This window comes from Tupaia chinensis, unplaced genomic scaffold (genome assembly GCF_000334495.1).
Source record: "Tupaia chinensis unplaced genomic scaffold, TupChi_1.0 Scaffold000100_1, whole genome shotgun sequence".
Taxonomy (NCBI): Eukaryota; Metazoa; Chordata; class Mammalia; order Scandentia; family Tupaiidae; genus Tupaia; species Tupaia belangeri.
Genome location: NW_006159564.1, coordinates 1,372,715 through 1,399,278, shown reverse-complemented (window position 1 = coordinate 1,399,278; position 26,564 = coordinate 1,372,715). Strand labels below are relative to the sequence as shown.

The following is a 26,564-nucleotide window of genomic DNA, read 5'->3' as shown; positions in this document are numbered from 1 at the left end:
GTCTGCACCAAGGTGCATGTATTCTTTATTTCTCATTGTAGCAATAAGATAACCAAGTATAATTCCATGTTTAACAAGATACAAAAAATATTAATTCCAGGAACCTTGAGCATTATCTATAGGCAAATAAAATATGTATTTTTCATAGTGAGGCATCAAACTTTAAACAGCCTTGGAAGAGTCACTCTAGCCCCTGAATACCATGACGCGCATGATGTACAAAATGAATTTATCACCCAGGGTATTTTCAAACCTAGAAGTAAAACATTTAAGTTCAAATACTTTTACATAATTGGAAACACAAACAGTACACTGAGAGTTATCCTCAGCCAGTTGTTCTGCAAACAGAAGGCCAAGAAACAAAAGCATGAACAAACCAATAAACAAAGGTTTATTTAGAAAGACTGGAAAACCATCAGAATCACATCTCGTCTTCCGATTCTTGTTCTCGTTCAGCATTTTTCAGGAGTCCAACATCTGAGGGGCAGAGCCTCTTAAGTCTGGACTTAACCAACCTGAGGAGAAAGAGCATCACTAGGTTAGATGATGTTTAAAATAGAACCTCATAGTGATGCACATCTATAATGCAACAAACTCCAGGTTATTTATGCAAGTGGGGGAGGCAATCCAAAAAGAGAAATCATTTTCTTTGGCTGTGGATCTCCCTAAACATTTCTGTAGATCAATGAAGGGTGTAAGCGAACAGATACAATGCGGCTTTTGACTGTATTCCATGACTGTTTAATTAGCATCAAAGGGAAACTTAGATCATTTCTAAAATGCACAAGAGCCTCTCTCGGCTGTATCAAGCACCGATGAAACCAAGCTCGGTTGAGCTCCTGTATCAAAGCTCTCCTAGCCATGTATTGTAAAAAGTTGCCCTCTCCTGTAAAGGAAATGAGTGAGACAGCTTCTTCCCTACAGTTGGCAGCCTAGGTCAAGCCTATGACAAATCTGGGCTAGATATCAACCCCTACTTGCCCTTTCAGAGGGATGTTTTTTTGTTTGTTTTGTTTTAAGGAATTATTTTATTTAACTTTATTTTAATTTGGCCAGAGAGGAATAGAGTAAGAAAGAGAGAGAGGGAAAGTGAGAAGCAAGTCACCAGGTTCAGGACTTGAACCGTGGGAGCCAAGCGCCCTTAACCACCACACCACCTGCCGGCCCCCAGAGGGGTATTTTTGGGCAGGACAAGTGAGGCCCTCTCTGTGATGAATTAAGAAATTCAAAGAAGTGCCTTCCACTCTGCATCTGTTTTCATACTTCAAGGGAATCTGTTGGTTTTGGAGAAGCTATGATTATCATGGCACTAGAAGAGGCAAAGCTTCTTTGTGGCAAAAACTACTTCTCTAATGTGGGAAAAAGAATATGTAGCAAGAAGTAGGCAAAGCTTTTCCTGTGTATAATTATCACAAAGACACGTACTGTGACTGTATCAGTAAAGCAGTTAACATACAGAAATATGTAGAAAGGTGCAAATCAAAGTTGATAAGCCAAATCATCAAAGATATTCTCCTTTTATGAAAAATGTCACTGGCCTAACTACTCCTTTCCTTATTTTCTGACTGTTTTCTTCTAAGAAAGGTCTGGACTGGCCACAAATAATACCTTCATTTTGGCTCTGGGTCCCATAGAACATAAAGTCCATTTTACTCATTCCCCTAACCCCAGCCAGGGTCTGGAATAATAGCTGGTCCATAATAGGGGCTCAACAGACATTTGATAATAGTGGCCTTTGATGCGATTTAGCAGGTGCTCACATCACTCACCTGTTCATGAAGGTTAATCTCCAGTCACTTCTAACCCATCATTAACTCCCCCAATAAATAACAACTGAGTACTGTCAGTAATATTTGTTGACTCAAAAGCCTAGGAAAACCACTTGAAATCATTGGTCTTAATTATTAATTGACCATTGATATTGTTTCCAATATCATCAACTTTTCACACTACTATTTTCATAAAAGGGTAACCTTAAATAAGGTGAAGGCCAAACTGTGTTTATATTAATTTTTAAAAACACACATTAGTTCAACATTCCATTACTTCAGCATATGCTAAATAGATCAAAGAATCGATTCATTCATTCATTCCTGATGGTTCTTGTGAAAAATAAAACAAAGACATGGATTATTACAAAATGATGGTTATCATAAACCCTAGCAACTCCTCTTGCTTCTTATCCCTTCTCTCTGGATTCTATCTGCTTTTGCTATACGCCACCAAACTGAGACATGTTCAGACACTTTCACCAGGCTCTGCCTCCTGGCTCTAGGCATTTCACACACAATGGTCACCAGGGGCAGATTGAAAGGTGGAATAATAAAGAGGAAATGCATATATGGTTACAGGAACGGTGCAAGCCCAAGGAACCAGGATGAAGGCATGCTTGCATTTTGCTCCCTTACAATTAACATGAGACAATGGGTATTCCTCCAGGAAGTGATCATATGCCTGGAATATGAGCATTTCTATTTGGTTCTTCAAAATGTTTACGTGGATTATTGCTTGGAAAACTGACCTGTAGATGAGCAATATTTTACTCACCATAATGAGTTTTTTTTTTTAACTTTTTAAAAATTTTGATTTCTGGTTTACATAGAAGAAGGCTTTTTAAATAGTTCTATGCAGTAGAGTTGCTTAAATGTGCGGCAAAGGGTTGGTCCCTCATTGCAGTGGTTAGGCACTGTGTGGACGGAGCCAGATCCTGCATGGCCAACCACAGTTGGAATCCTGACCCCGGGTAGCTCAAAAAAAAAAAAAAAAATGCCAGTATAGTGTGCCTGATAGGATGGAGAAAGAGAGGAAAAGGGATTGCAAAGAGACGAGTCCCCAATGAGTGGCTCTCTCTCTCTCTCTCTCTCTCTCTCTGCCATGAGAGTATGACCTCTGGCATGGAAAAAAATAATCTGAGAATCAGACTATACATTAAAAAGATTTCCGAAAAGAAAGTTCTTCCCTCTGAGCTATCAAAATCAAGACCACAGGCATGGAACTGATTGGGGCAATCTTAGAACTCAGAAATCCTTTACTCTAGAAAAGTGAGAAGTACAGCTTCACACTTTTTCAAAGATTTAGAGGACAGTAGTTCCATAACCCAGTGGTGCCTCCACAATAATCTTTGTGTTATGTCAGACAAATTATGACAATCTATCACTTGTGAATGAGTTATAAACTACTTTCAGACAAACCCTGACACACAGATTATCAAGATTCTTTATGGGTACAGGACTCAATCAGCTTGCCATGTGACCTCACTGAAAAGTAGGACTGAATCTTCATGATGTATTTAAAGCTACTGCTTAAGTGCATAACAATGCACTTAAGTGCAAACTTCATTCTTAGTCTTATGTTTCTAAGAACAATCTGAGAACAAAACGGAAAAGCATATAAAACATGATTTTCAAACAAATGAAGCTTATATTTAAATATCTCTGAAACATAGATATATTAAAACAGCAAACAAGGGTTTATCAAGGGTCTACTATATGTTTGGCAGGGTTCCAAGAGGTGTGCAAACTATAAAAAGGAGTCTTTTTTTTCAAGGAGACACAATCCAGTCAGCAGAGAAAACAAATCCCCATGAGCTAATAGTAAACATCATGAAAGATCACAATTGTTAAATGTATGCTGGAGACCAAAGTGACATTAAAAACAAACAAACAGAAACCCAGAAGGAAGAGGAACAAAGGCTAAAGTAATCTCATAAGTTTTCATAAAAGAGATGAGCATTGGAACCAGCAGATGGAGTAGTGGTTATGTCACTGGACTCCCACGTAGTCAACCATGGTTCAAATCCCAGACCTGGTGCCTTAAAACTCACGCTGGGTGCATGTGTGTGTATGCCCAAGATCCCGAGAAGAAAATGGAGAAGAGATTGTAGCATGGCCATACCCACTGGGGGGTGATTTCTTGCTTTCTGTCTCTCTGGTGAGCATACAAACCTGTAGCAAAAATCACTCTTAAAAAAATTATTTAATTAAAAAAATTTAAAAAGAGCTATGTGGTCACAAAGATTAGAATAACATCTGAGGGGAGAAGGAAGTTGAAAAATAAATATAGGTTTTCAGCTTCTAGAGAACTCTAAGTGGGTAAGAGTTTCCTTAGAGGTCTGAAGGTTTTTGAAACAGGAAGAAAGAGTAGTCCTCTTTTGGCTCTGGAGGGGAGCTGACATGAGGTCGAGCACTTCCTCGAATGCTGGCCTTGTTCTTGGAGGCTGCCCAGTCTGTAAGGAGAAGCGGCCCAGAAGTCAGCCTAGAACAGGGGAAGAAGTCAAGTTTCACTCAGTGGCAGAGCAGCCTTAGCAATGAGCTCATGCACATGCTTTGAGGAAATGGAGTAAGACTAATAGAAATCAGTCAAGGAGAAGGTAGAATTTCCCAGCACCCAAGGCACTTAGACCTCTCTGAGGAGGCAATAGCAGATCAAAGCAGCTGAGACAAACAAAGCCTAACAGAGACATCTGGGCTAGACAAGCGAATAATTTCTCCCTTCAGAACTCCAGAACCAGAGTTGCTCCAGCACAAGGATCCTACAGAGGAGAAGAGCCTGGGGCCCACGTCTAGAAAGAAGAGAGGAAAGCTGGTTCCAACAGAGGTTAACACCCCACTAGGCCAAGAGAAGCTACTGCATTTTAGAATTGAGAGGCTGCTAGATGGGTCGTGTTAACATGGCAGCTACTCTCCACATAGGGATATTTAAATCCAATTAAAACAAATGTGGCTCTACTCATTTCAAATGCTCAATGGCTAGTGGGAATCATATTGATATAATAAAGTGGATACAGAACATGGGAGATCAGTTCCAAAGTCTGAAGGATCAGGTACTGGAGCTTTCATACTTGGTAACTGGGATCGGCCTAGCCAGTCGTGATGGGTCTATACTACTGTAGAGAGAGGAACCATGAAGTCCCATGTCTATTCCTGCTCATCCTTCAAGCTGCAGCTTAATTTCCAAGTGGGGGGAGGCTTCCCCTGAATTTCAACAGTACTATGCCTTTCTACTATTTCCATCTTTTGCACTGTATTTTAAGTATGTCTAATTTAGTTCTAATTATAGAACTAAGCATTCATTATGGGCAGGTCTCTATCTCATTCATACCACATAGAAAGCATAAGGAAGAGAAGCCAGAGAACAAGAACAGAGCGAGAACAAGAACACAATATCATTTCTTAAACTCTTCACCACTTAAAGATGTCATCCCACTTAGGTAATACTATTAATCCCATTTCACAACCAACACAACTAAGATTTAATATAGTTAAGTAACTCACCTGAAACCACACAGCTGGTAAGCAACAGAACTAGGAAAATGTGTTCTTATCAACCTGCTATATTGATAAGCTCATGAAACATGAAAGGTCTTGTAAAAAAAAAAGGGGGGGCACTATTGGACTGAATGGTCCATTCTTTCTTTTAGAAATAATGTCAATTAATCAGGCATTTAAATTTTAAAGGACACTTACAAGTTGGTCAAAAGTGACTCCATGCTTAAGGAGTGCCCTAGTTAAAGGGTACACATGAGTAGATGGAGGTTCACTGCAGGTGGAGGCAGCGCAATCAGGAGTGGGAACGGCACATTCAAGGACATGGGACACAGTCAAGCGTGCCGAAGGATGACGGGTGGGTCAGCAGCACAGGGATGACATCGAGCTATTCCACCTTTAAACTAGCACTTACTCTTCTAATTGAGAACTTCGGTGTTCGCAGACAATTTTCTGCTATGCTGCTTGTTTTATGGGATGATAAGGAAGGAAATACTAAGTTTAACATCAACACTAGCAAGTCTCAATGATCATACATAAGGAACAGAACTTCTATGAGCAAAAATGACAAACTTACCAGGTGGTAAAAGCATAAATCACTCCAATGATGACAAGGTTAACTGCATAATGCCAACAAAAGCATATGGTGAGGAAAAAAACGTTGTCATGATCTAATAAATCCCACGAAGGATGCCCACCAAGGGGATACAGGACAAAAGCAATCTGTCATTTAGAACAAAAAGCACAAATTAAAATAATCAATTGCATTCCCAAAGGTAGCACATTTCAAAATTCTTGGTTTCAAGATACACGGTAGCTAAAACAACCCATTACTTGAATTGTCACAGATAGAACAGATTTTGCTATCTGGTTTAGTAACAATAATTTTTTGTTAGTTATTATTATTATTTATACATTCAATCACTATACATCATTTAGATCATAAACAGACCTTACCCAGCATGATACACATCTCAGTCCAGTTGATAATACTGTACACATCCTCATCAACAGATAATAAACCATATCTGTGTCCACAAATATCTACCTACCATATTACATTTCTGAAAATTTTTTTAAAAATATACATATTGGGATCCAGCAGTTAGCGTAATGGCTATGTCGCTGGACTCCCATGTAGTCGACTGTGGTTCGCGTCCCGGACCCGGTGGCTTAGAACTCACGCCGGGCACGTGTGCGTGTGTGTGTGCCCAAGATCCCGAGAGGAGAATGGAGGAGAAGGGATTGCGGCATGACCATCCCCCCTGGGGGGTGATTTCTCGCTTTCTGTCTCTATATCTCTGTCTGTCGGGTGAGCGCACGCGCCCTATAGCAAAAACCTCTCAAAAAATATATATATATCTGTACATACTGATGAACTTTGAAATTATGAATAATAATTTTCTGGCAGTGAGTAGACTTTTAAAGAATGTCCTAGGTTTCTACATTGTACAGTTTCACTCTGTTATCTCAAAATTAGAGTATAAAAAGTTTCCAAAATTTAAAAATGCCCACAGATAACATTATATTCAGTGTGAAAGACTGAAATATTCATTTTACCCTAAGATTATGAAAAAGGCAAGGATGTCAGCTTTCACTAGTTCTATTCAATGTTGTACTAGAATTTCTAGTTAGAGCAACTAAGGAAGAAAAATAAATAAAAGGACCCATATTGGAAAGCAAGAAGTAAAACTTTAATCCCAGATGACATACTTTTATATATAGAAAACTCTAAAGAATACACACACACACACACACTACTAGAGTGAATATATTACTTTGGCATAGATGCAGAATACAAAATCAACACATAAAATCAGTTATATTTCTACAAACAAGCAATGATCAACCCCAAAAAGAAATTAAGATAATTCTATATACAATGGTATTAAAAAGAGTAACAGACTTAAGAAAAAATATAGTCAAAGAGTTTCAGGACTTGTATGCTGAAAGCGGCACAAAATTGTTGGAAGAAATCAAAGACCTAATAAATGGAAAGCTCTCTCCTATACACAGACTGAAAGACTTAATATTGTTAAGATGGCAATACCACTGAAAGCAGCCTACAGAGTTAATGCATCCCTATCAGAATTCCCATCAGAATTTTCTGCAGAAATGGAAAAAGCTGATCCAAAAATTTATATTAAATTCTGAAGGACCCAGAATAGCTAAAACAGCCTTGAAAAAAATATTTAAGGGCTCATAATTACTGATTTCAAAAATTTCTAGAAAACAACAGTAGTTAAAACAGTGTAGTATTGGCATAATGATACACCCATAGTTCAATAAAATAGAGTTGAGGGGCCAAAATAAACTCATATAACTTTGGTCAATTAGCTTTTGACAACAGTGCCAAAGCCATTTAATTGGTGGTATGGGGGAAGTGAAGGAGTCTATTCAACAAATGATGCTGGGACAATTAGATATTCACAAGCTGGGACCCCTTCTTCCTTGCACTATATACAAAAATAACCCTGAGTAGATAAAAGAGCTAAAGCTAAAGCTAAAATCTGAAGACTCTTAGAAAAATAATGTAGGAGGAAAGCTTGTGACTTGGGATTTGGTGATAGTTCTTAGTTATGATATCAAAACCACAATCAAACAAAGAAAAATGCAGGTCAACTGGAGTTCACCAAAATTAAAACCTTTTTCCTTCAAAGAACACTGTCAAGAAAATGAAAAGACAACTTATAGCATGGAAGCAAATATTTATAAAGCATACATCTAATAAGGGAGTAATATTAGACTATATAAAGAACTAAAACTCAACAACAGAAATAAATTAATGGGCAGGGCTGGCAGGTGGTATGGTGGTTAAGGGTGTTGGGCTCCCACATGGCCAGCTGCAGTTTGAGTCCTGGACCTGGCAGCTTGCTTTCTTACTCTCTCTATCTCTCTCCTTCTCTGGTCAAATTAAGATAAATAGATAGATAGAGATAGATAGATAAAATAAATTAAATGAAATATTTCTCAAAAAATGTAATGGGCAAAGAACTTCAAGAAACATTTCAAGAAACAGAAATGGTCGATAAACACATACAAAAATGACTGACTTACTCATTAGGGAATTGTACATCGAAACCACAATGATTTATCACTTTGTTTCCACTAACATGGCAATAATAATAATCATAAATAAAAATAGCAAGTATTGGTAAGAGTATGGAGAAATTGGAATCTTTATATATTATTGATGGGCATGCAAAATGGTACAGCTACTCTGGAAAACAATTTGGTAGTTTCTCAGAAAGTTAAATATGGAATTACTACATGACCTGGCAATTCTACTCGTAGGTTCCCAAAAGAACTGAAAACAGATATTCAAACAAATATTTACATACAAATGCTCATAGCAGCACAATTCTTAATAGACAAAAGATAAAAACAACCCATTCATCAGCTGATAATAGAACAGCAAAATGTACTATATCTATACAATGGAATATTAATTCACCATAAGAAGGAATGAAGTATTATTACATACTACAAAGAGGATAAAATTTGAAAACATTCTAAGTGAAAGAAGACTGACACAAAAGAGATATATTTTGTAATCGCATTCACATAAAATATCCAGAATAGTTACCTATAGTCAGGGGGACTGAAAGCAGTTTAGTGATTGCCAGGGCTGTGGGAAGAGGAAATGGAAAACTGACTGCTTAATGAGTGCTTGTTCCCTTTTAAGGCGATGGAAATGCTTTGGAACAAGATAGTGGTGATGGGTGTGCATTGTGAGCATACAAATGACACTGAATTGTACACTTCAATTTTATCCCAATAAAAAAATAAGTAAAAAGATAGGTAGGTAGGTAGGTAGGTACATACATACATACATAGATGAATGTATTTTAGGTTTCTGGAGCTAAATGAAATACAAAGCCAAGATAATATTATGGATAATTACATGAATGTCTATCATACACTGACTATGTGTCAATTACACTGGTCAGGAGCATCCTTACAATGGCCTTTTAATGGTGTATTATTAATCCCATTTAAATGTATGATTATCCTCATTACCCAGAAAAGAAAACTGGGTAGTTTAGTGACTTTTCCATGAACACATAGTCAATAAATGAAATTTCAACACAGAAAACAGTACTCTATAATAATATTGAACAGAAATTTAATTCCATTTCTGTTTGAAATTTTAAATAATCGCAGTAAATTAGAGAAAACTAAGGTATGTACCACCTAATAGACATGCCACCATGTGCCGAGCACTTTCTCTCACTCATGCATGTAAACTTCATTGTAATCCTTAGTCTTGGAAACAACCTCAAGAAGAAGACATTGTCATCCCCAGATTACAGAAGTGAAGATTAGAACTCAGAGACTTCAGTAGATTTCCCAATATTACAAAACAGCTGAATGACTTGACTAAGGTTGGATTTCAAATGAGGAGTGTCTAGATCTAAAAATATCTCTGTTCTTTCTTCTATTCCATACTCTCTTTCACCATACAGCCTGTCCATACCAGATGTAATGTGAAAGATACTAGCCTGGGTAACAAGGTCAGTTTAATTCATCTTAGCAGTTCCCATATGATCTAAACAATCAGTACTGAGATCGAACTTGCTCCCATGAAGACACGGTACTATGTTTTACCTGTTAAACATGTATTGCAAACTGGCATCCCCTGAACCATAATTAATTCACAGACATGCTCTGTCTGGCCTGTATATTTTTTTTAAATAATTTGAATTAGTTGCCAAGTCTTAAAAAATTAGGTAATATCACACAAAAATTTGTACTCTCAAGCTTTTCATAAAAATAGGAATATCTGGCAACATTAGGCCTGTATTGCCAAATGGCAAATATGAAATGAAATATGGAAGCATGCATTCTCCATCAATTCATCATTCAGGTTGCCTGCCCGACCAAATGGAGTAAGGCCAAGTTCTCTGTGTTTGTGCTACTTCTACATATTTTGTTGATTAACCAATGTCTGGATCATAAAAATTCCTGAAAATATCATATTAGTTGAAACAAACAAGGTAGTTCATAATAATATTTTTGCTCTTCTCTTTAACCCAGGAAACAGATGCATTAGTTATCTGTTTTAGAGATAGAAATTATTTATTTATTTATTTATTTTAGGTTATTTGCCATGGGGGCATGTACTCACACTCACCATAGAAAGACAGAAGAGGGGTAAGAAATCACCCCAGGGAAATTGCCATACCACAATCCCTTCTCTTTCATTTTCCCCTTGGGATTTTGGGCACACATGCACACATGCCTGGTATGGGTTTTCAAGCTGCCAGGCCCAGGATTTGACCAGAGTCAATCAAGTGAGAATCCAGTGCCTTAACCACCACATTATCTGCTGGCTCCAGAATAGGAAAATTCTATAAGCATGATCCTGCTTCTTATTCTCCAAACAGTTGTAAAGACACTTGCATCATTTTTGCTATGCCTCATCCACCAAGGGCCGGGTCCTCTGTGTTAGGACCTGGCTATATTCTAAAGAGAAGAGATGTTGACACCACTGGGAAGACACATCAGCCACTAAATGAGAGATGTGAGCCATGATACTTAGAAACTGCAGGCAGAGAATGTCACCCAGCTGGTTTGCCTGCTGTTTTGGACAGATATACCAGTGTTTTGCAATACTCCTTTTGCATACTGCTAGGAAAGTTCACTGTGGGGGACCAAAGGAATAAGAGTTCAGGTTCCAAAAGCCATTGAGAAGAGAAGAATTTCTAGGTCTTCTGTGCTCATTGTTTGGAATGATGAGAAGAAAACTCAATTCCCCATTCAAGGGTCCAACTCTTGAAGATGGGATCTCATGACCATGTGAACATGCTTCTCAGACCTCCTCTCACAACAGCTGACAGAACTTGGTGTCAAAGTGCCACGTCTAGGTCCATTATTGTATTGCCAACAGAAATACGTGAGATTGGTTGGTTTATAAAGACATGGTTTATTAACTTTGGGTTCTGGTGACTAGAAATTCTGAAAGCATTGGCCTAAAACTTGGCTGATAAAAGCACAGAGAATGGCAGGCATCTGCAGAGAGAGCTTCTGATAGCTGTTTTATAATTAAACAACCAGCTCTTATGAGAGCTAATCCCTTCTCATGAGAGCTAGGTGGGTTTTGGGAAAGTCATGACATTTTTCTATGCAAAAATGAATCATGACTTTCCCAATGGCCCAACAGAACTCACTGGATCTTGGGAGACATCATGAATCTATATGTGAGACTGTTACCTCTATAATGCAATCACCATGATCCAGTCACCATCCATGAGGCTTTGCCACTTCCCCAAATCAAATTCCAAAACATGAAACTTTGGGAGACAAACCATCATTCAAACCACAACAGGACCTTTCAATGATAGCGAGTGTTAAGAAACTATAGGTGGGACCAGCAGTTAGCATAATGGCTATGTCACTGGACTCCCATGTAGTTGACCACAGTTTGCGTCTGGACCTGGTGGCTTAAAACTCATGCCAGGTGCATGTGTGTGCGTGCCCAAGATCCCAAGAGGAGAACGGAGGAGAGGGGATTGTGGCATGGCCATCCCCGCTAGGGGGTAATTTCTAGCTTTCTGTCTCTCTGTCTCCGTGTCTCTCTGTCTGGCGAGCACACGTGCCAGATAGCAACAACAACAACAACAAAAAACTCTCCAAAAAACCCACATCATTATAGGTGATGCTGGCAGTTCCCACCTATCCATCCAATGAATGTTCCTCCAATGCCATTCACACAACCATGTCCATCCCTGCTTGGGAAATGATTAGCCTCAGCTCCCAGAGCAAAGGATTAGTTAAATAGTTGTTGTAAGTTAACTTATAACCTCCAAAATATTGATGTTTTAATCCCCTATACCTCTGAATGTGACTATTTGGCAATAGAATCATCAGAGAGTAACCAAATAAAGGAGAAGTCATCTTGGATTAGAATGGACTTAAATGCCATGGTGGATGCCTTCACAAGAAGGCTATGTGAACACACAGGAACACAAAGACACAACAGGAATAACCACATGTGATAACAAGCAGAAATTGAGAGTTACATAGCCACCAACTGAGGAATGTCAACGATTGCCAGCAACCAGGCAGGAAGCAGCATGGAGCAGTTTCTCCTCTCAGTCCCACAAATTTCCGTTGTTTTAAGTCACTCAGTTTGTGGGAATTTGTTATTGCCATCTTAGGAAACTAATACAGCAGTCAAGACCAAAATAATCAAAAGGGAATCACTCAAAATCTCAAAGCTCAACACATTGCCTCTCACCTCTTGTATAAATCCCAACCTGATTTCACCATCTCCTAGAAGCTTTCTTGGTTCTTACCTTTGGAATCATTAGTCCTCTCCCTAGGGCGGCATGTGCTTTCAAGTTTCAATATCTAGTTAATTCTCCCAACAATCCCATAAGATACTGTTTCTATTTTAAAATTGAGAAAGCCCAAAGGCACAGATTATTTTGTTTATGGTGATTCACATAGTTAATATGGTAAAGCCAGAATTCAGATCCCAGTTTAGTCTGAACTGGAGTCCCATGGACTTTTTACTATACTTTTTACTACATTCAGAGTTGCTTTCTAGATCTTCCATTATACTGTAAAATCTCTCTCAAGTTTCCTCCATTAGTTATTGTCAGTTCTACCAGTCAACTTTTTTTTTTTTTTCACTGCAGGTTGAATAGTACCAGCGGTAAACACAATTCTCCAAGACTGACCCACATGAGAAGGTTCTGGGTTCAAGCCCAGAAGTCTTCTTGAGTAATATTGGCCATGCTTGTGCACATGATCCTGAGATGGCTAAGGCCAGGGGTGGATCCCTGAATCAGGACCCTGTGGGGGTTCATTCTCTTTTTCTCTCTCTGTCTCTTGATAATGGAAGAGATAAATGTATAAATTTTTTTGAGAAGTTTTTTGCCAGAGGGCATGTGCACTCACCAGACAGAGAGAGAGAGACAGAGAGACAGAAAGCAAGAAGTCACCCCCCCGGGGGTATGACCACGCCCAATCCATTCTCCTCCATTCCTCTCTTGGGATCTTGGGCATGCATGCACATGCGCCCGGCATGAGTTTTAAGCCACCAGGTCCGGGAAGTGAACCGCGGTCGACTACATGGGAGTGCAGCGACATAGCCATTACACTAGCTTCATCCCAACATACAAATTTTTTTTTAATTTACCATTTTACATTACAAAGGGAAAGGGAAATTTTTCACCTCTTCTTGATAATCTCATAGGAATCTTCAGAACCTGATGTTAAAAGCTAAAAATTCAACAAATCACTATTTTGAAACCTATGAACAGAATCAACTGGCATGAATACACTAAAAGCCAGAGAAACATCCCATAGTTATGTTAAGTTAAAAGCAACTAAATTCAAGAAGCTGAAATCCTAAACAGAAATTGCCACAAGTCATTAAATCCTTCTTCAAATATAAAAATCAGCCACTACACTCTTATTGCTGTCTTAATTTGCTTAATTAATAACAACAAAATAATTGGCTTAATTTATAAAAACAAAAAAAAAGGCCTGCAAAATAATTTTTTCTCTTGCTTTGCCTTTTATACCACTTGTAAACACCTGTTTTTGACTAGTTAATGCTTCATTAGTATACCACTGCAAATGTAAAGAACTATATCTTCTAATGGGCAATAAGCCAGAGACCTCTTTTCTATCATTTAGAATCTGAATTTCCCATTATTTTATATCATATTATCCAATCATATATATTTTTTCTTCTTTTGGAGAGGTTTTTATATAGGGCATGTGCACTCACCAGAAAGACAGAGAGAGACAGAGAGACAGAAAGCAAGAAATCACCCCCCCCCCGGGGGGGATGGCCACGCTGCAATCCCTTCTCCATTCTCTCTCAGGATCTTGGGCATGTACGCACATGCGCCTGGTGTGAGTTTAAGCCACTGGGTCCCATACTCAAACCATGATCGACTACATGGGAGTCCAGCGACAAAGCCATTACGCTAACTGCTGGTCCCCCAATCATGTATTTTAACACTACAAACTTAAGCAAATGTCTGGTCTACTATATCTGACTCCAGACCACCACTGCTTTGTTTGACCTTTTTGACATTTTAAAATGAACTCGTCTTTCTTAAGGGCAAAACAAACTAAGACTTAGTTGGGGGGATTATTAGAGCTGGAAGATACAGAGGAAGCTTGTGTCTGACAAAACCAGGAGCAAAGCCAGCAGAAGCATCTTCCTCATTCCCTGATTGTCCCAGTGCCTTGGCTCTAACAATAACAGGAGGGAGACTGGGAATGACAAAAGACACAGTGGGTTGTTAAAATATTCTCCCACACAGAGCTGTGGAAAAAATATTACTCATGGGATGAATGAGCCTGGAAGGCTTTTAAAAATTGCATCATATGGCTAGACTATTGAGAAATGTGGTTCAGGAAAGAAACCACTTTTTATTGGTTGCGAGGGAAATCCCCCTTCATTTGCATATTACCCAATCATTTATATATGAAATACAAAAAATGGCCAATTGAGCGTTTGTCCCTTTCAGTTTACATCTCCATACATATGGTTCCAAGAGCCTAGGTGGAGGGAACCAGCAGTTAGCATAATGGCTATGTCGCTGGACTCCCACGTAGTCGACCGCGGTTCACGTCCGGGACCCGGTGGCTTAAAACTCATGCCGGGCACATGTGCGTGCGTGCCCAAGATCCTGAGAGGAGAATGGAGAAGAAGGGATTGCGGCGTGACCATCCCTTCTGGGGGGTGATTTCTCGCTTTCTGTCTCTATGTCTCTCTCTGTCTGTCTGGCGAGCGCACGCGCCCTATAGCAAAAAACCTCTCCAAAACAAAAAGGGCCTATGTGGGCATTTTCTCTAATCTGTCTACATTGGTTTATGAAAAACTATGGTGGAAAACAAATTATGATGTAATATTGTTAGCTTATGAGAGTTTTGGCAATAAACATTCATATACCACATGTATCAATGAAAATGGGAGCATATTAAATTCACCAAAGTTTCTAAACATTTCTATTGCAGAGGAATCCAAGAATGGGAGAGTTACACTGGCTAAATCTCCATTTCCTGCCGATATGTGTGTTTGCATTGATATTAAATGTTCATCTTTCTTTAAGGTTCCAGACATTATTTAGGCTGGTCAACAGATAGAAAAGGAAACTAGTCTAGATATATTGGTAGATGAAATTTTTCTAAGTAATCAGTTATGCCCAAAGACTAACTCACAGCTCTTCCTGGTGGGGCAATATGAAACATATTTTTCTGCCAAAAAGGGGCAGCATTAAGATTCCTATTCACAGTTGACATATAGCTCATTATCCTCCTTCAGAACCTAAACATTAATTAACCACTAATTATTAACTGAACATCAGTTAATTCATTAATTCTCCTCTTTACAATGCCCTTTTCAATTCTTTTTGGGTTTCCCCTCTTGTTCATGTTTTCGGGCTTCTTTTTTTTTTGAATATTTAAATCTTTAACAAGCTTGATTTAATAAATTTATACAGAACCCTATACCCAATATGGAAAGAACATATTTTCTTTTCAAACACATGAAGCACTTACAACCATTGATACTAAGCTATATCCAAGGGGAAGTTTGAACACATTTAAAAACAAAAAACCCATATTCTCTGGGCACGTACAAATTATAATGAATAGTAATAAAAAATATTTTTGGAAACTTTTAAAAGCATTCTCCTTGAGCCAGCCCCACAACACAGTGGTTAGGAACTACACAAAGGAAGTTGGATCCTACATGGCCATCTAAGGTTCCAGTCCCAGTTCTATCAGCTTAAAAAATACACTGGGCACAAGCATATGTACCCAGGATTCTGATGGGATGGAGAATTGGAGAAAAATGGATTGCAGCATGACCAGACACCATCGTGGAGCGCTTTATCTCTCTATCTCACTTGTGCACATGCATCTACCCTCTGGCATTAAAAAAAATAAAAAGTGTACTCTAAGTAACTCATAAATTAAAGAGGAATGAAATGGCAATATTCAAAACCGCCCAACAATGAAAATTATTCAATCTAAGGGAAGCAGCTATAGTAGTGTGTAGAGGGAAATTTGGAGCCTTAAATGTACTTAAAGAAAAACAAAAATGAAAATAAATGACATCAGCATCCAACTTAAAAAACTAGTAAAAGAAAAACAGAATTATGACTTGTAACAATACCAAAACTAAAAATAAGGAGAAACTGATAAATATGTAACAATAGACTTCTTTTAAAAGTAATGAATCAGAGGCCAGCAGGTGGGGTGGAGGTTAAGTACTGGATTTCCACATGGCCAACTCCACAATTCAAGACCTGAACGCGGCTATTTGAAAAATCAAGCTGGACATGTATGTGCGTGCCCAAAATCCCAAGAGGAGAATGGAGAGAAGAGATCGCAGCATTGCCACTGTGGGATGATTTCTTACTTTCCCTCTCTCTCTCTGTCTCTGTCTAGCTCTGATAATCACATGTGTCTTACAGTAGAAAAAAAATTTCAAAAAGAAAAGAAAATAAGTTAATAACAGATCAGTTAGATGAAAAACAATGAGAAATACAGGGTATATAAACAACACACTTAGAGTCAAGCTTCATACTCACCTTGAGAGGAGTCCTTTTACTTTCTTTCACTCCAGTTGAACCCAGACAATCAACCATCCCTCCCTATTCTGGATCTGGGGCCATTGGGCCTGTTCCTCACTCCTGCTGGCCTTTTCTATTCTGCACCTGGCCCACACGAGTCTTTGCCCAATTTTTATTTTGCTTAATTGAAATGAGATGTTTTTGACTTTCTTACTTTTTTTTTAATTTTTTTTTCTAGGTTTCTTTACCTGTCATTGTTATGTGTTGGAATCAAAAAAAAAAAAAAAAAGATACATGGAAGCATAAATTCACTGTGTCATCTCGAACAGAAGTATCTCTTTAAAATTTTTTAAAATTTATTTTTAATAGGTAATAATGCACAGAGTAAAATTTTTCAGTCAAGATGTATAGAGTGCACAATTTTTTATATATTTTTAAAATACCATTCTACTCTATTTAGGTTCCCAGCAGAAAAAAAGAAGGAAGAAAGAAAGGAAGAAAATGAAGTTCCAGGCAGAGATACCAGGTACCTTCAATAGAGGCCCCAACTCACCTGCCAGAACCAGCTTCCCTGGAGCAGGATGAGACTTGCCCGCAGAAGCTCCAGAAGTACATTGCTCCGGAGGAGGAACTCCAAGAAGGCCACTAGGCCTGTCAAAACGATAACCAAGACTAGCAGCTGATGCACAAAGATGTCCAGCATATCACGGCCGTGAGTGTGGTTATAGAAGATCAAACCTAATAGAAGGGATAGTAAGTTTGTCTTTATCAATGAATCCAAGGACCCAGCCATTGTTATCTCTCTTCTGTCTACAGAATTTTACACATACACACACATAATTTGCCCAAAAGAGCGGGTGCCCATTGATTTCCATAGTAATGCAACTCTAGCATTTTTAGATAATCTCTGTCTGTTTAACAGAATCTTTGAAATCTAACTCCCTTATTCTTTCCTCCAACACATCATAACATTTTTTAACTATTTTAAAAGTATCTTCTATGCAGGACAATTAATTACAAGAACTACAGAGGGGCAATAATTAAAGTGAATGCATAGATCAATAATCAAGTAATCTTAAGGAATTCAGTCCTTTGGCTGAAACAAATCATAACGGTGGACTTCCTAGGTTTGACAAGATGCCTAAAGGTTCCCAAGAAGTAGCAACTAACTGCATTTTTTTTCATCACATGGACAGCTTCATCTTATCTCTTTTCATGTAGATGAAGAGGAAAAAATACTAATTCAAAATAAGCAATCACCCTGAGATAGTAAGAACCATGCTACCAGTTGTTGACACCCATCATTTATTTAGCTCTTAGTTCTCAAAGAGGGAAGGGTAAAAGTTCTTATCTTCAGATGTAGGAGGCACGGTGAGCTGTTAGGAGGTGACTGGCTCCTGATCATCTGGACCTTTTGTAGTTCTATAATCAATCTGTTTCTTACATGTATAATAATTTTAAAAAATCATTAAATACTGTTTTCTTCTCCTTGTAGTAACTGGGAAACCAACGGAACAAGAAATAATGCTTTTCATTAACCTCTCAAAATTAGTGTGTCATAGTTTTCTGTGACTCATTTTCTGAGACCCTGCCTATCATATAGGTTTGACCTCATCACTGTGCAAAGGGCTAAGGAGGAAATGATGGAAGCGGCTCTGTGGAGTGGTTGCCTCATTTCGGGGTGCTCATACCTAATTACCCAGAGTTTAGTTTGCACTTGTTCAAAGCAGAAGTAATAATAATCTCTAGGATAACTCAGGGTTAAGAAATCATTGTAGACAGTTCAGACACAAATGTGAAATGCAAATAAAGCACATTGAGTGATTGTGTTCACCTGGTTCTACTAAATGAGTCGGTAGAGAAAAAAGATTTCTGGTATCCTGTCTAGCACACCCAAATATGTCACTATGGCCTACATATATGGCCCTATCAATTAAGGCTACACCAAAGTGCTGAAAGTATATTATTATAAAGAGCTACATAAATGCCCACAAATAGAAAAAAGTACAAGAAAATATTCATACTTACCCTCCACAAATAAAGCATTTGACAGCATTAATTTGGGTAAGGAGGTGGGAAGTGAGCTGATGGTGAAACACAGGATGTTTGTAACACCCATGAACCCAAAGAAGAAATACATGGTACAATGGTGCCAGCTCATGAGGCTGTTCCAATGGTCTTCATTATATAAGATCATGGAGGGCCCTCCAGAAGTAAACTGTTCCCCAAATATGCCTGTAGAGAAATATAGCACAGTTTTAGCAAACCTTTCTATAACTTGACCTAGAATGCAGGAAGGTGCAGGATGATTAAACCATTGCTTATTCCAACCTACTGTCCTCCATGACACGCTTCATCTCTGGGCTGTTCCCTGTCAGATGAATACTACTAGCACTTTAGGCTTATTCTACAGGTTCAGATGAACAACTTTTGCCTCTGCCTCTGCCTCTGCCTTGGCCTATGAAGTTTGGGGGGACATAACCCCCAAGTGGGACCTGTGGTGGATTTGGAAAGGGCAGAAAGACAAACAGAAAAGCAGGGGTCAGGTAGATCTGTCATCTCTGTGTGGAGAACACCATGGCCTGAAGCCATCTGTCATTACTTCTTTTATAGGGAAGGGTAAGTTGGGCATTATTTATTACCAACTGCAACTGTAAAGTATCTTGCTTCTTGAGATTCTAATCAAGCCTCCCCTGGCTTTCTCTCACGGTCACTCAGCTTTCTTTAATCTGAAAAGTGATTTCTGACTTTGCCCAAAAATCTTTCTTATGTCTGCTTTCTTTATTCAGTATGCACTGCCCTGCAGTGCAAGATACATTATGCCTTCTTTAGAGCTTTTGCTTGCCCTGCAGTGTTAGCTCAAGAGCCACATCTGCTTTAGCGATTGCTGCCTATATGTAGCCACTCCCTGTGTTTTGGACAGATCTGGCCACTCTCTATAAACTTTCAGCAAAATAACCAAGTCAAACAGCTACTTTGGATCATCAATGCTGTTGTTTGTTTCATCACCTATCCCAATCTAGTGTCTAAGATAGTCCTAAATGATTTGGGGCTTTCGATTTATGAGATCAGTCCTATAAAGGTTGATTATCTTCTTCTTAGATACTACATCTTTCAGTAGCTGCCATATAGTAGGCAATTAGTTCCAGATAAACATGCTGAAGACATCAGCTTTTGCCCAAGTAAGGATAACTGAGGGACTAGTAGGTAGTGTCTTAGTTAATGTGTTGAATTCCCACATGGCCGACTGCAGTTCAAATCCTGGACCTGTTGGCTTAAAACACACCAGCTAAGTGTGTGTGTATGCCCAAAATCTCAAGAGGAGAATGCAGAAGAAGAGACTGCAGCATGGCCATGCCTCTCGGGGGATGATTTCCTGCTTTCTGTCTCTATCTGACTCTCCAGCAAGCATACATGTGCTATAGCAAAAATCTCTATTAAAAAAAAAGGGATAACTGAGAAGGGTCAGACAAATTTAGGATGTGTCTAATCAGTTATGCAAACAATTAAAATTTTTAAGAGACATAGTAATTTTTTTTTAAAAATGTCAACAGAATTTTAAAGTTTTTATATGAATGACCTCAAATGTAGAAGGGAGCCTGTGGTCTTTTGTGAAGAACTGTTTGTGAGTACATTACAACATAGCTAACACATAGGTCATGTAACCTGCCTTCGGTATCATTTTTGTCCTTTGTCCTTGGTAAGTTAAAACTGGCTTAGTTTGTTTATCTCACATCAGTATATCAGATTTCTTCATGTCATATTTGATTTGGGTTTATTGTATTAATCTTTTTTTAAGCTTGTAAAAAGAATTTACCAACATGAAATACACTTCAAACTAGTCCAGTTGAGAGCACTATACATGCCATCATCAACATACAACAAACCATTTCTGAGTCCCACAAACATCCTAACTCTCCATTTTTTTCTCCCTAATTTCCTCTCCTGCACTATTCTCCTCTCCCACCCTTCTTCCACACTGTCTCCAGTGTCCATAACTATTTTCAATGCTTTTATGTCCTCCAATCTTTCAGTCTCTACCATAGAGTGCAGATAGTTGGTATATGTTAAGTAGAGACATACAATCTCTCTCTTTCATAGCCTGATTTGCTTCGTTCAGTAATAAATATTCCATATTTGTCCATTTTCTATCAAATGCCAGGGTTTTTTTATGGCTAAATAGTATTCCAAGGAGTATATGTGCCACACTTTCTCAGTTCACTCATTTGTTTATGGACACTTGGATTGGTTCCATGTCTTAGCAATTATGAATAATGTCACAACAAACATAGATGTGCAAGCACTTTTCAGACTGAGCATTTGTTCCTGTCCTTTGGATAGATACCCAGGACTAGAATTGATAGAACATATGGTAGTTCCATTTGTAGGTCTTTGAGGAACTTTTGTATCATTCTCCACAGTGGCTAGGTCAATTTACAGTCCCACCAACAGTGTAAGAGTTTCCCTTTCACCACAACCCCGCCAAGACTTATCATTTTTTGTATTTTTAATCTTCACAATTCTGACATGGGTTAGGTGATAACTCATTGTGGTTTTCATCTTATGATGAGGAATGTTGAACATTTTTTCATATGCTTTTTGGCCGTTCATATGTATTCCTTAGAGAGTTTTTGTTCAGGTCATTTTCCCACCTTTTAATTGGGTTCATCTATTTTTTTTTTCTTTTTTCTGGGTATGCTGCTTGAGTTCCTTGTGTATTTTGGTTATCAGTCCCTTATCTGAGCCAGAGTTTACAAAAATATTCTTCCAATCCAAGAGTTGTCAATTTACACTAATTACTATGTCTTTTACTGGGCAGAAACTTCTTAATCTGATGTAATCCCACTTGTCTATTTTTGGAATTATTGCCTATGTTTTGGGGGGCCTTATGTAAGAAGTCTTTGCCTACCCCAGTGTATCCTAGAGTTTCCCCAGTGTTTTCCACCAGTAGTTTTATAGTTTGGGGCCTTAGGTTTAGATCTTTAATTGATTTTGAGTTGATTTTTGTTAATGGTGAAAGATAGGGGTCTAGTTTCATCTTTCTGCAGGTGAATATCCAGTTTTTCCAGCAGCATTTGCTAAATAAGTTTTCCTTTTCCCACTGGATTGACTGGTATCCTTTGTCAAAAATCAGTTGGGGGTTACTTCTGGGGTCTTTATTCTATTTCATTGGTCCACGTGTCTGTTTGTGTGTCAATACCATGCTGTTTTGATTATCATAGCTTTATAATATATTTGGGGGTCAGGAAGTGAGATGCTGCCCACTCTACTCTTCTTGTGCAGGACTGCTTTGGCAGGGGTCTTTTAAGATTCCAGACAAATTTTATGATTGTCTTTTCTAGATCTGTGAAGAACGTCTCTGGTAATTTGATTGGAATTGTATTAAATATGTAGATTCATTTGGGTAGACTTGCCATTTTGATTATATTAATTTTTCCAATTCAGGAACATAGGATGTCTTTCTACTTTTTTGTGTATCATTTTCAAAATCTTTTTTTCATTTTCTAAATCTTTTTTAAGATTTTCTTAATTTTCTTTCTAAAGGTCTTTGGCTTCCTTGATTAGATTTATCCCTAGGTATCTTATACATTTTGTGGCTATGGTAAAAGAGATTACTTTCTTCTGTTCTACCTCAGTCAGTTTGTTGTTCATATATAAAAAAGCCATAGATTTTTGGATGTTGATTTTGTATCCTGCCACTTTACTGTACTCATTTATTACTTTGGGATATTTTTTCATGGATACCTTTGGGTCTTCTATGTATACCATAATGTCATCTGCAAATAAAGATATTTTCAATTCTTCTTTCCCTATTTGAATGCCTTTTATATTATTCTCTTTTCTGACTGCATTTAGCTAGAACTTCCAGCACTATATTGAAAAGTAGTGGAGAAAGTGGGCAGTCTTGTCTTGTACCAGTTTTTAGTGGATAAGTTTTGAACTTTTCCCCATTCAGTATAATGTTAGCTGTAGGTGTTTTATATATGACTTTTATTGTGTTGATAAATGACCCATTTTTCTAGGCCAATTTTGCTGAGTCTTAATCACGAAGAGATGTTGTATTGTGTTGAATGATTTTTCTGCATTGATTGAAATGATCATATGGTTTTTAATCTTTCTTTCTGCTAATATGGTGTATTATGTTTATGGCTTTGCATATGCTGAACCACACTTACATACCTGAATAAAGCCTACCTGGCCGTGATGAATTATCTTTTTATATGTTGTGTAACACAATTTGCAAGTATCTTGTTGCACCTATATTCATCAGAGATATTGGTCTGTAGGTTTCTTTTTTTGTCAGTTTTGGGAGTGAAGATGATGAAGGCTTCATAAAATGAATTTGGGAGGATTCTTTCCTTTTGGATCTTTAGAAATAGTTTGAGTAGAATGGGGGTTAACTCTTCTTTAAAATTTTTGTAGAAGTGAAGCTATCAGGACCTGGGATTTTCTTTCTTGGGAGGTTATTTATTACTGATTCAATCTCATGGCTTGTTATGGGTCTATTCAGGCTTTCTGTGTCCTACTGATTCAATCTTGGTAGATTATATGTGCCCAAGAATATGTCCATCTCATTCAGGTTCTCTTGCATGCTGGCATATAGTCACTCATAAGATAAGTCACTCATAACTAATGGTGTTTTGTATTTCTGTTGAGTCTGCTGTAATACTGCCTGTTTCATTGTGAATTTGATTAATCTTGTTCCTTTCTCTTTTCTTTTTAATCAGTCTAGCTAATGGTGTGTCAATCTCTTTAATCTTTTCAAAGAATCAGCTTTTACTTTCATTTATTTTCTGTATAATTCATTTATTTTCTATTTTATTTATTTCTGCTCAAATCTTTATTTCTTTTCTCCTAGCATTTTTTGGATTTTATTTGTTGTTCTTTTTCCAGTTCCCTGGGGCATGATGTTAGGCTGTCAGTTTGCCACATTTCTTTTTCTTATGCTCACGAACAGCTATGAATTTCCCTCTTACGACTGCTTCTGCAGTGCCCATAGTTTATGGAAACTTGCATACTCATTATCATTTGTTTACATAAATCTTTTGATTTCAGTTCTAATTTTTTCAGTACTTGAGAAGTCATTCAAAAGTAGGTTGTTTATAGTTTCCATGTGTTTGTGTATTTTCAAGGATTTTTTTTCCTGAAATCAATATCAAGTTTAATCCCATCATGGTCGGGCAAGATGCTGAAACAGTTTCTATGCCTTTGAATCTGTAAAAGCTTGATTTGTGCCCAATCATATGGTCAATCTTTGAAAAGGTTCCATGTAGGGGGTGAGAAAAATATATATTTTGTGGTTTTAGAGGGAGAAGTTATATAGATGTCTATAAAATCCATTTGATTTATGGTATCATTTAGATCCTGTATCTCCTCTTTGCTTATTTTTTATCTAGAAGATCTGTCTAAAGGAGACAATGGGGTGTTGAGAGCCCCAACAATAAACAGTGTTGCAAACTATCTCTTCTTGTAGGTGTAGTAGTCTTTCTTTCACAAAAGTGGGTGCTCCTGAGTTGGGTGCATAGATATTTTATAAGTGTTATGTCTTCTTGATGAATTAGCCCTTTTGCTACTATAAAATGCCCTTCTTTGTCTCTTCTTAAAGTTTTTGTCTTAAAGCCTATTTTGTCTGAAATCAGTATCATGACTCCAGCCCTTTTTTCATTTCTGCATGCATGCAATACCTTTCCCCAGCCCTTCACTTTTAGTCTACATATGTCTTTAACCATGAGATGCATTTCTTGTAGGCAACAGATAGATGGTTTCTGTTTTATTGTTTGTTTGTTTGTTTTTCCATTCAGCCAGTCTGTGTGTCTTGATCGGAGAATTTAATCAATTAACATTCAATGTATTATCAACATTTCTGGACTTGTTCTGATCATTAAGTTAGTCATTTTTCTTGGTTGTTTTTTGTTGTCTTATTTCTGTATCTCTGACTTTAGTTTTCCTGGTATAGCACACCCTTCAGAACTTCTTGAAGAGCTGGTCTGGCATTGGTAAATTCTTTCAGGTTTTGTTTATCTGAGAATGTCTTTTATCTTTTATTCCCATATGAAGGATAATTTTACTGGGTATAATAATCTTGGTTGAAATTGTTTTTCATTTGGCATTTGAATATATTTCCTAATTCTTTCCTTGCCTACATTGTTTTCAACAAGAGGTCCAATGTTAACCTGATGGGATAACCTTTGACATTTCTCTCTTGCCAACATTAGTATCTTGTCTTAGCCTGTGGTTTTGGCCAATCTGGCTGTGCGGTTTTGGCCAATCTGGTTTTGATGTGCCTTGGAGAAGATTTTCTTGGGCTGAGTCTATGTGAGTTGTATTGTATTTCTTGGGTCTGGATATTTGCTTTCTAGGTTTGGAAAGTTTTCTTCAGATTATCAATGCCCTTAGATTCTTCACCTTCTGGGATACCAGTTATCCAGATGTTTGGATCCTTAATGGTATCTAGTATTTCCAATAAATTGTCCTCATTCTTCTTGGTTATTTTCTCAGTTCTATGATATTTTTTTCTAGGTCAGAGGTTTTGTCTTCTACATTCAAGATTTGATCTTTCATGTGATCTAATCTGCTCTTAATGCTTTCAAGGGAGTTTTTTATTTCCTGTATAATAGTCTTCATCTCTAAGAATTCTGATTAAATTTTTTTTTTGAGAGGTTTTCGCTATAGGGCACGTGTGCTCGCCAGACAGACAGAGAGACATAGAGACAGAAAGGGAGAAATCACCCCCCCAGGGGGGATGGTCACGCCGCAATCCCTTCTCCTCCATTCTCCTCCTGGGATCTTGGGCATGCACGCACACGCTCCCAGCGTGAGTTTTAAGCCACCGGGTCTGGGACGCAAACCGTGGTCGACTATGTGGGAGTCCAACGATAGTCATTACGCTAACTGCTGGTTCCTAAGAATTCTGATTAATTTTTTATGGTGTCTATTTCTTCTTTCAAATTGTGAAAGAACTTCTTCATTTCATGGAGCTCACTGTCTCTTTTTTCTTGCACCTTCTGGAGTTCTCTGTCTCTTTCTCTTGCATCTCATTTTGTTTTATCACTATAAAGTTGTTTATCTGACATTTCCATGAGTTCCATAGCATTGCCTGTGGATGATGAGCAATCAATGCTTTCCCTTGGAGGAGAGATAGTTTCTTGGTTTCTTATATTTTTTTGCGCCTCTGCGATGGTTGCTAATCATCAGGTGAATCATATGTTTCTCCCTAAATTCTTCAAATTAATTCTGAGTGTTCAAAGGTGAGCAGGAAGAAGTGATCAGCAATCTCTCTGCTGCTCTACCTCCCTGATGCGCACCCAGCATCCTGCACTGTTGTCTCTGGACTTGGATAATTCAAAGTCCTCCCAGTTTCTAGAGAACAGATGCACCTGGGACTGAGCTGCTGAGCTTCAACTGAGGTAGACAGAAGGGGCTACACAGCTTGTGTTGCATGCCATGCACTTCAGGAAATGCTGAAGTCTGAGAATTCAGTGGCATGTCACAGGGGATGAGCTATAGTCCCTCTGCAGCTCAGTGTCTCTGCCGCTCAGTGCAGCCAGGTCCATCTCAGGGGCAGATGTCCCGATGGTGCTGGAAGCAAGGAAAGGAGTGCTCCTCCAAGTCCCAATTTACACACATGGGTTCAAAGGTGTACAGGGGAGGGGATGAGCCACGCTTTGCAGTACAGCCTCCCAGTTGCAAATGGATGACTGTGTAGCAAGGGTCATGGCTGGACTGATGCCCCGATGGTGCAGGGAATAGGGAA

At 38.2% G+C, this 26,564-nt stretch overlaps 1 protein-coding gene across 6 annotated transcripts in view; it reads right to left on the bottom strand.

Annotated features, from left to right (window-relative positions):
- The window catches only part of TMEM45A (transmembrane protein 45A), a 98,647-nt gene continuing 72,083 nt past the window's right edge, over positions 1-26,564 (bottom strand). For all 6 annotated transcript variants that reach the window (XM_006143561.3, XM_027769969.1, XM_027769971.1 and 3 more), the window contains 4 exons: positions 18,839-19,045; positions 17,364-17,548; positions 5,842-5,987; positions 1-515 (listed from right to left, as the gene is read on the bottom strand). In XM_006143561.3, the coding sequence (XP_006143623.1) occupies positions 422-515; positions 5,842-5,987; positions 17,364-17,548; positions 18,839-19,045 (632 nt within the window). In that variant the 3' untranslated portion in view covers positions 1-421. The remainder of the gene's footprint in view (positions 516-5,841; positions 5,988-17,363; positions 17,549-18,838; positions 19,046-26,564) is intronic.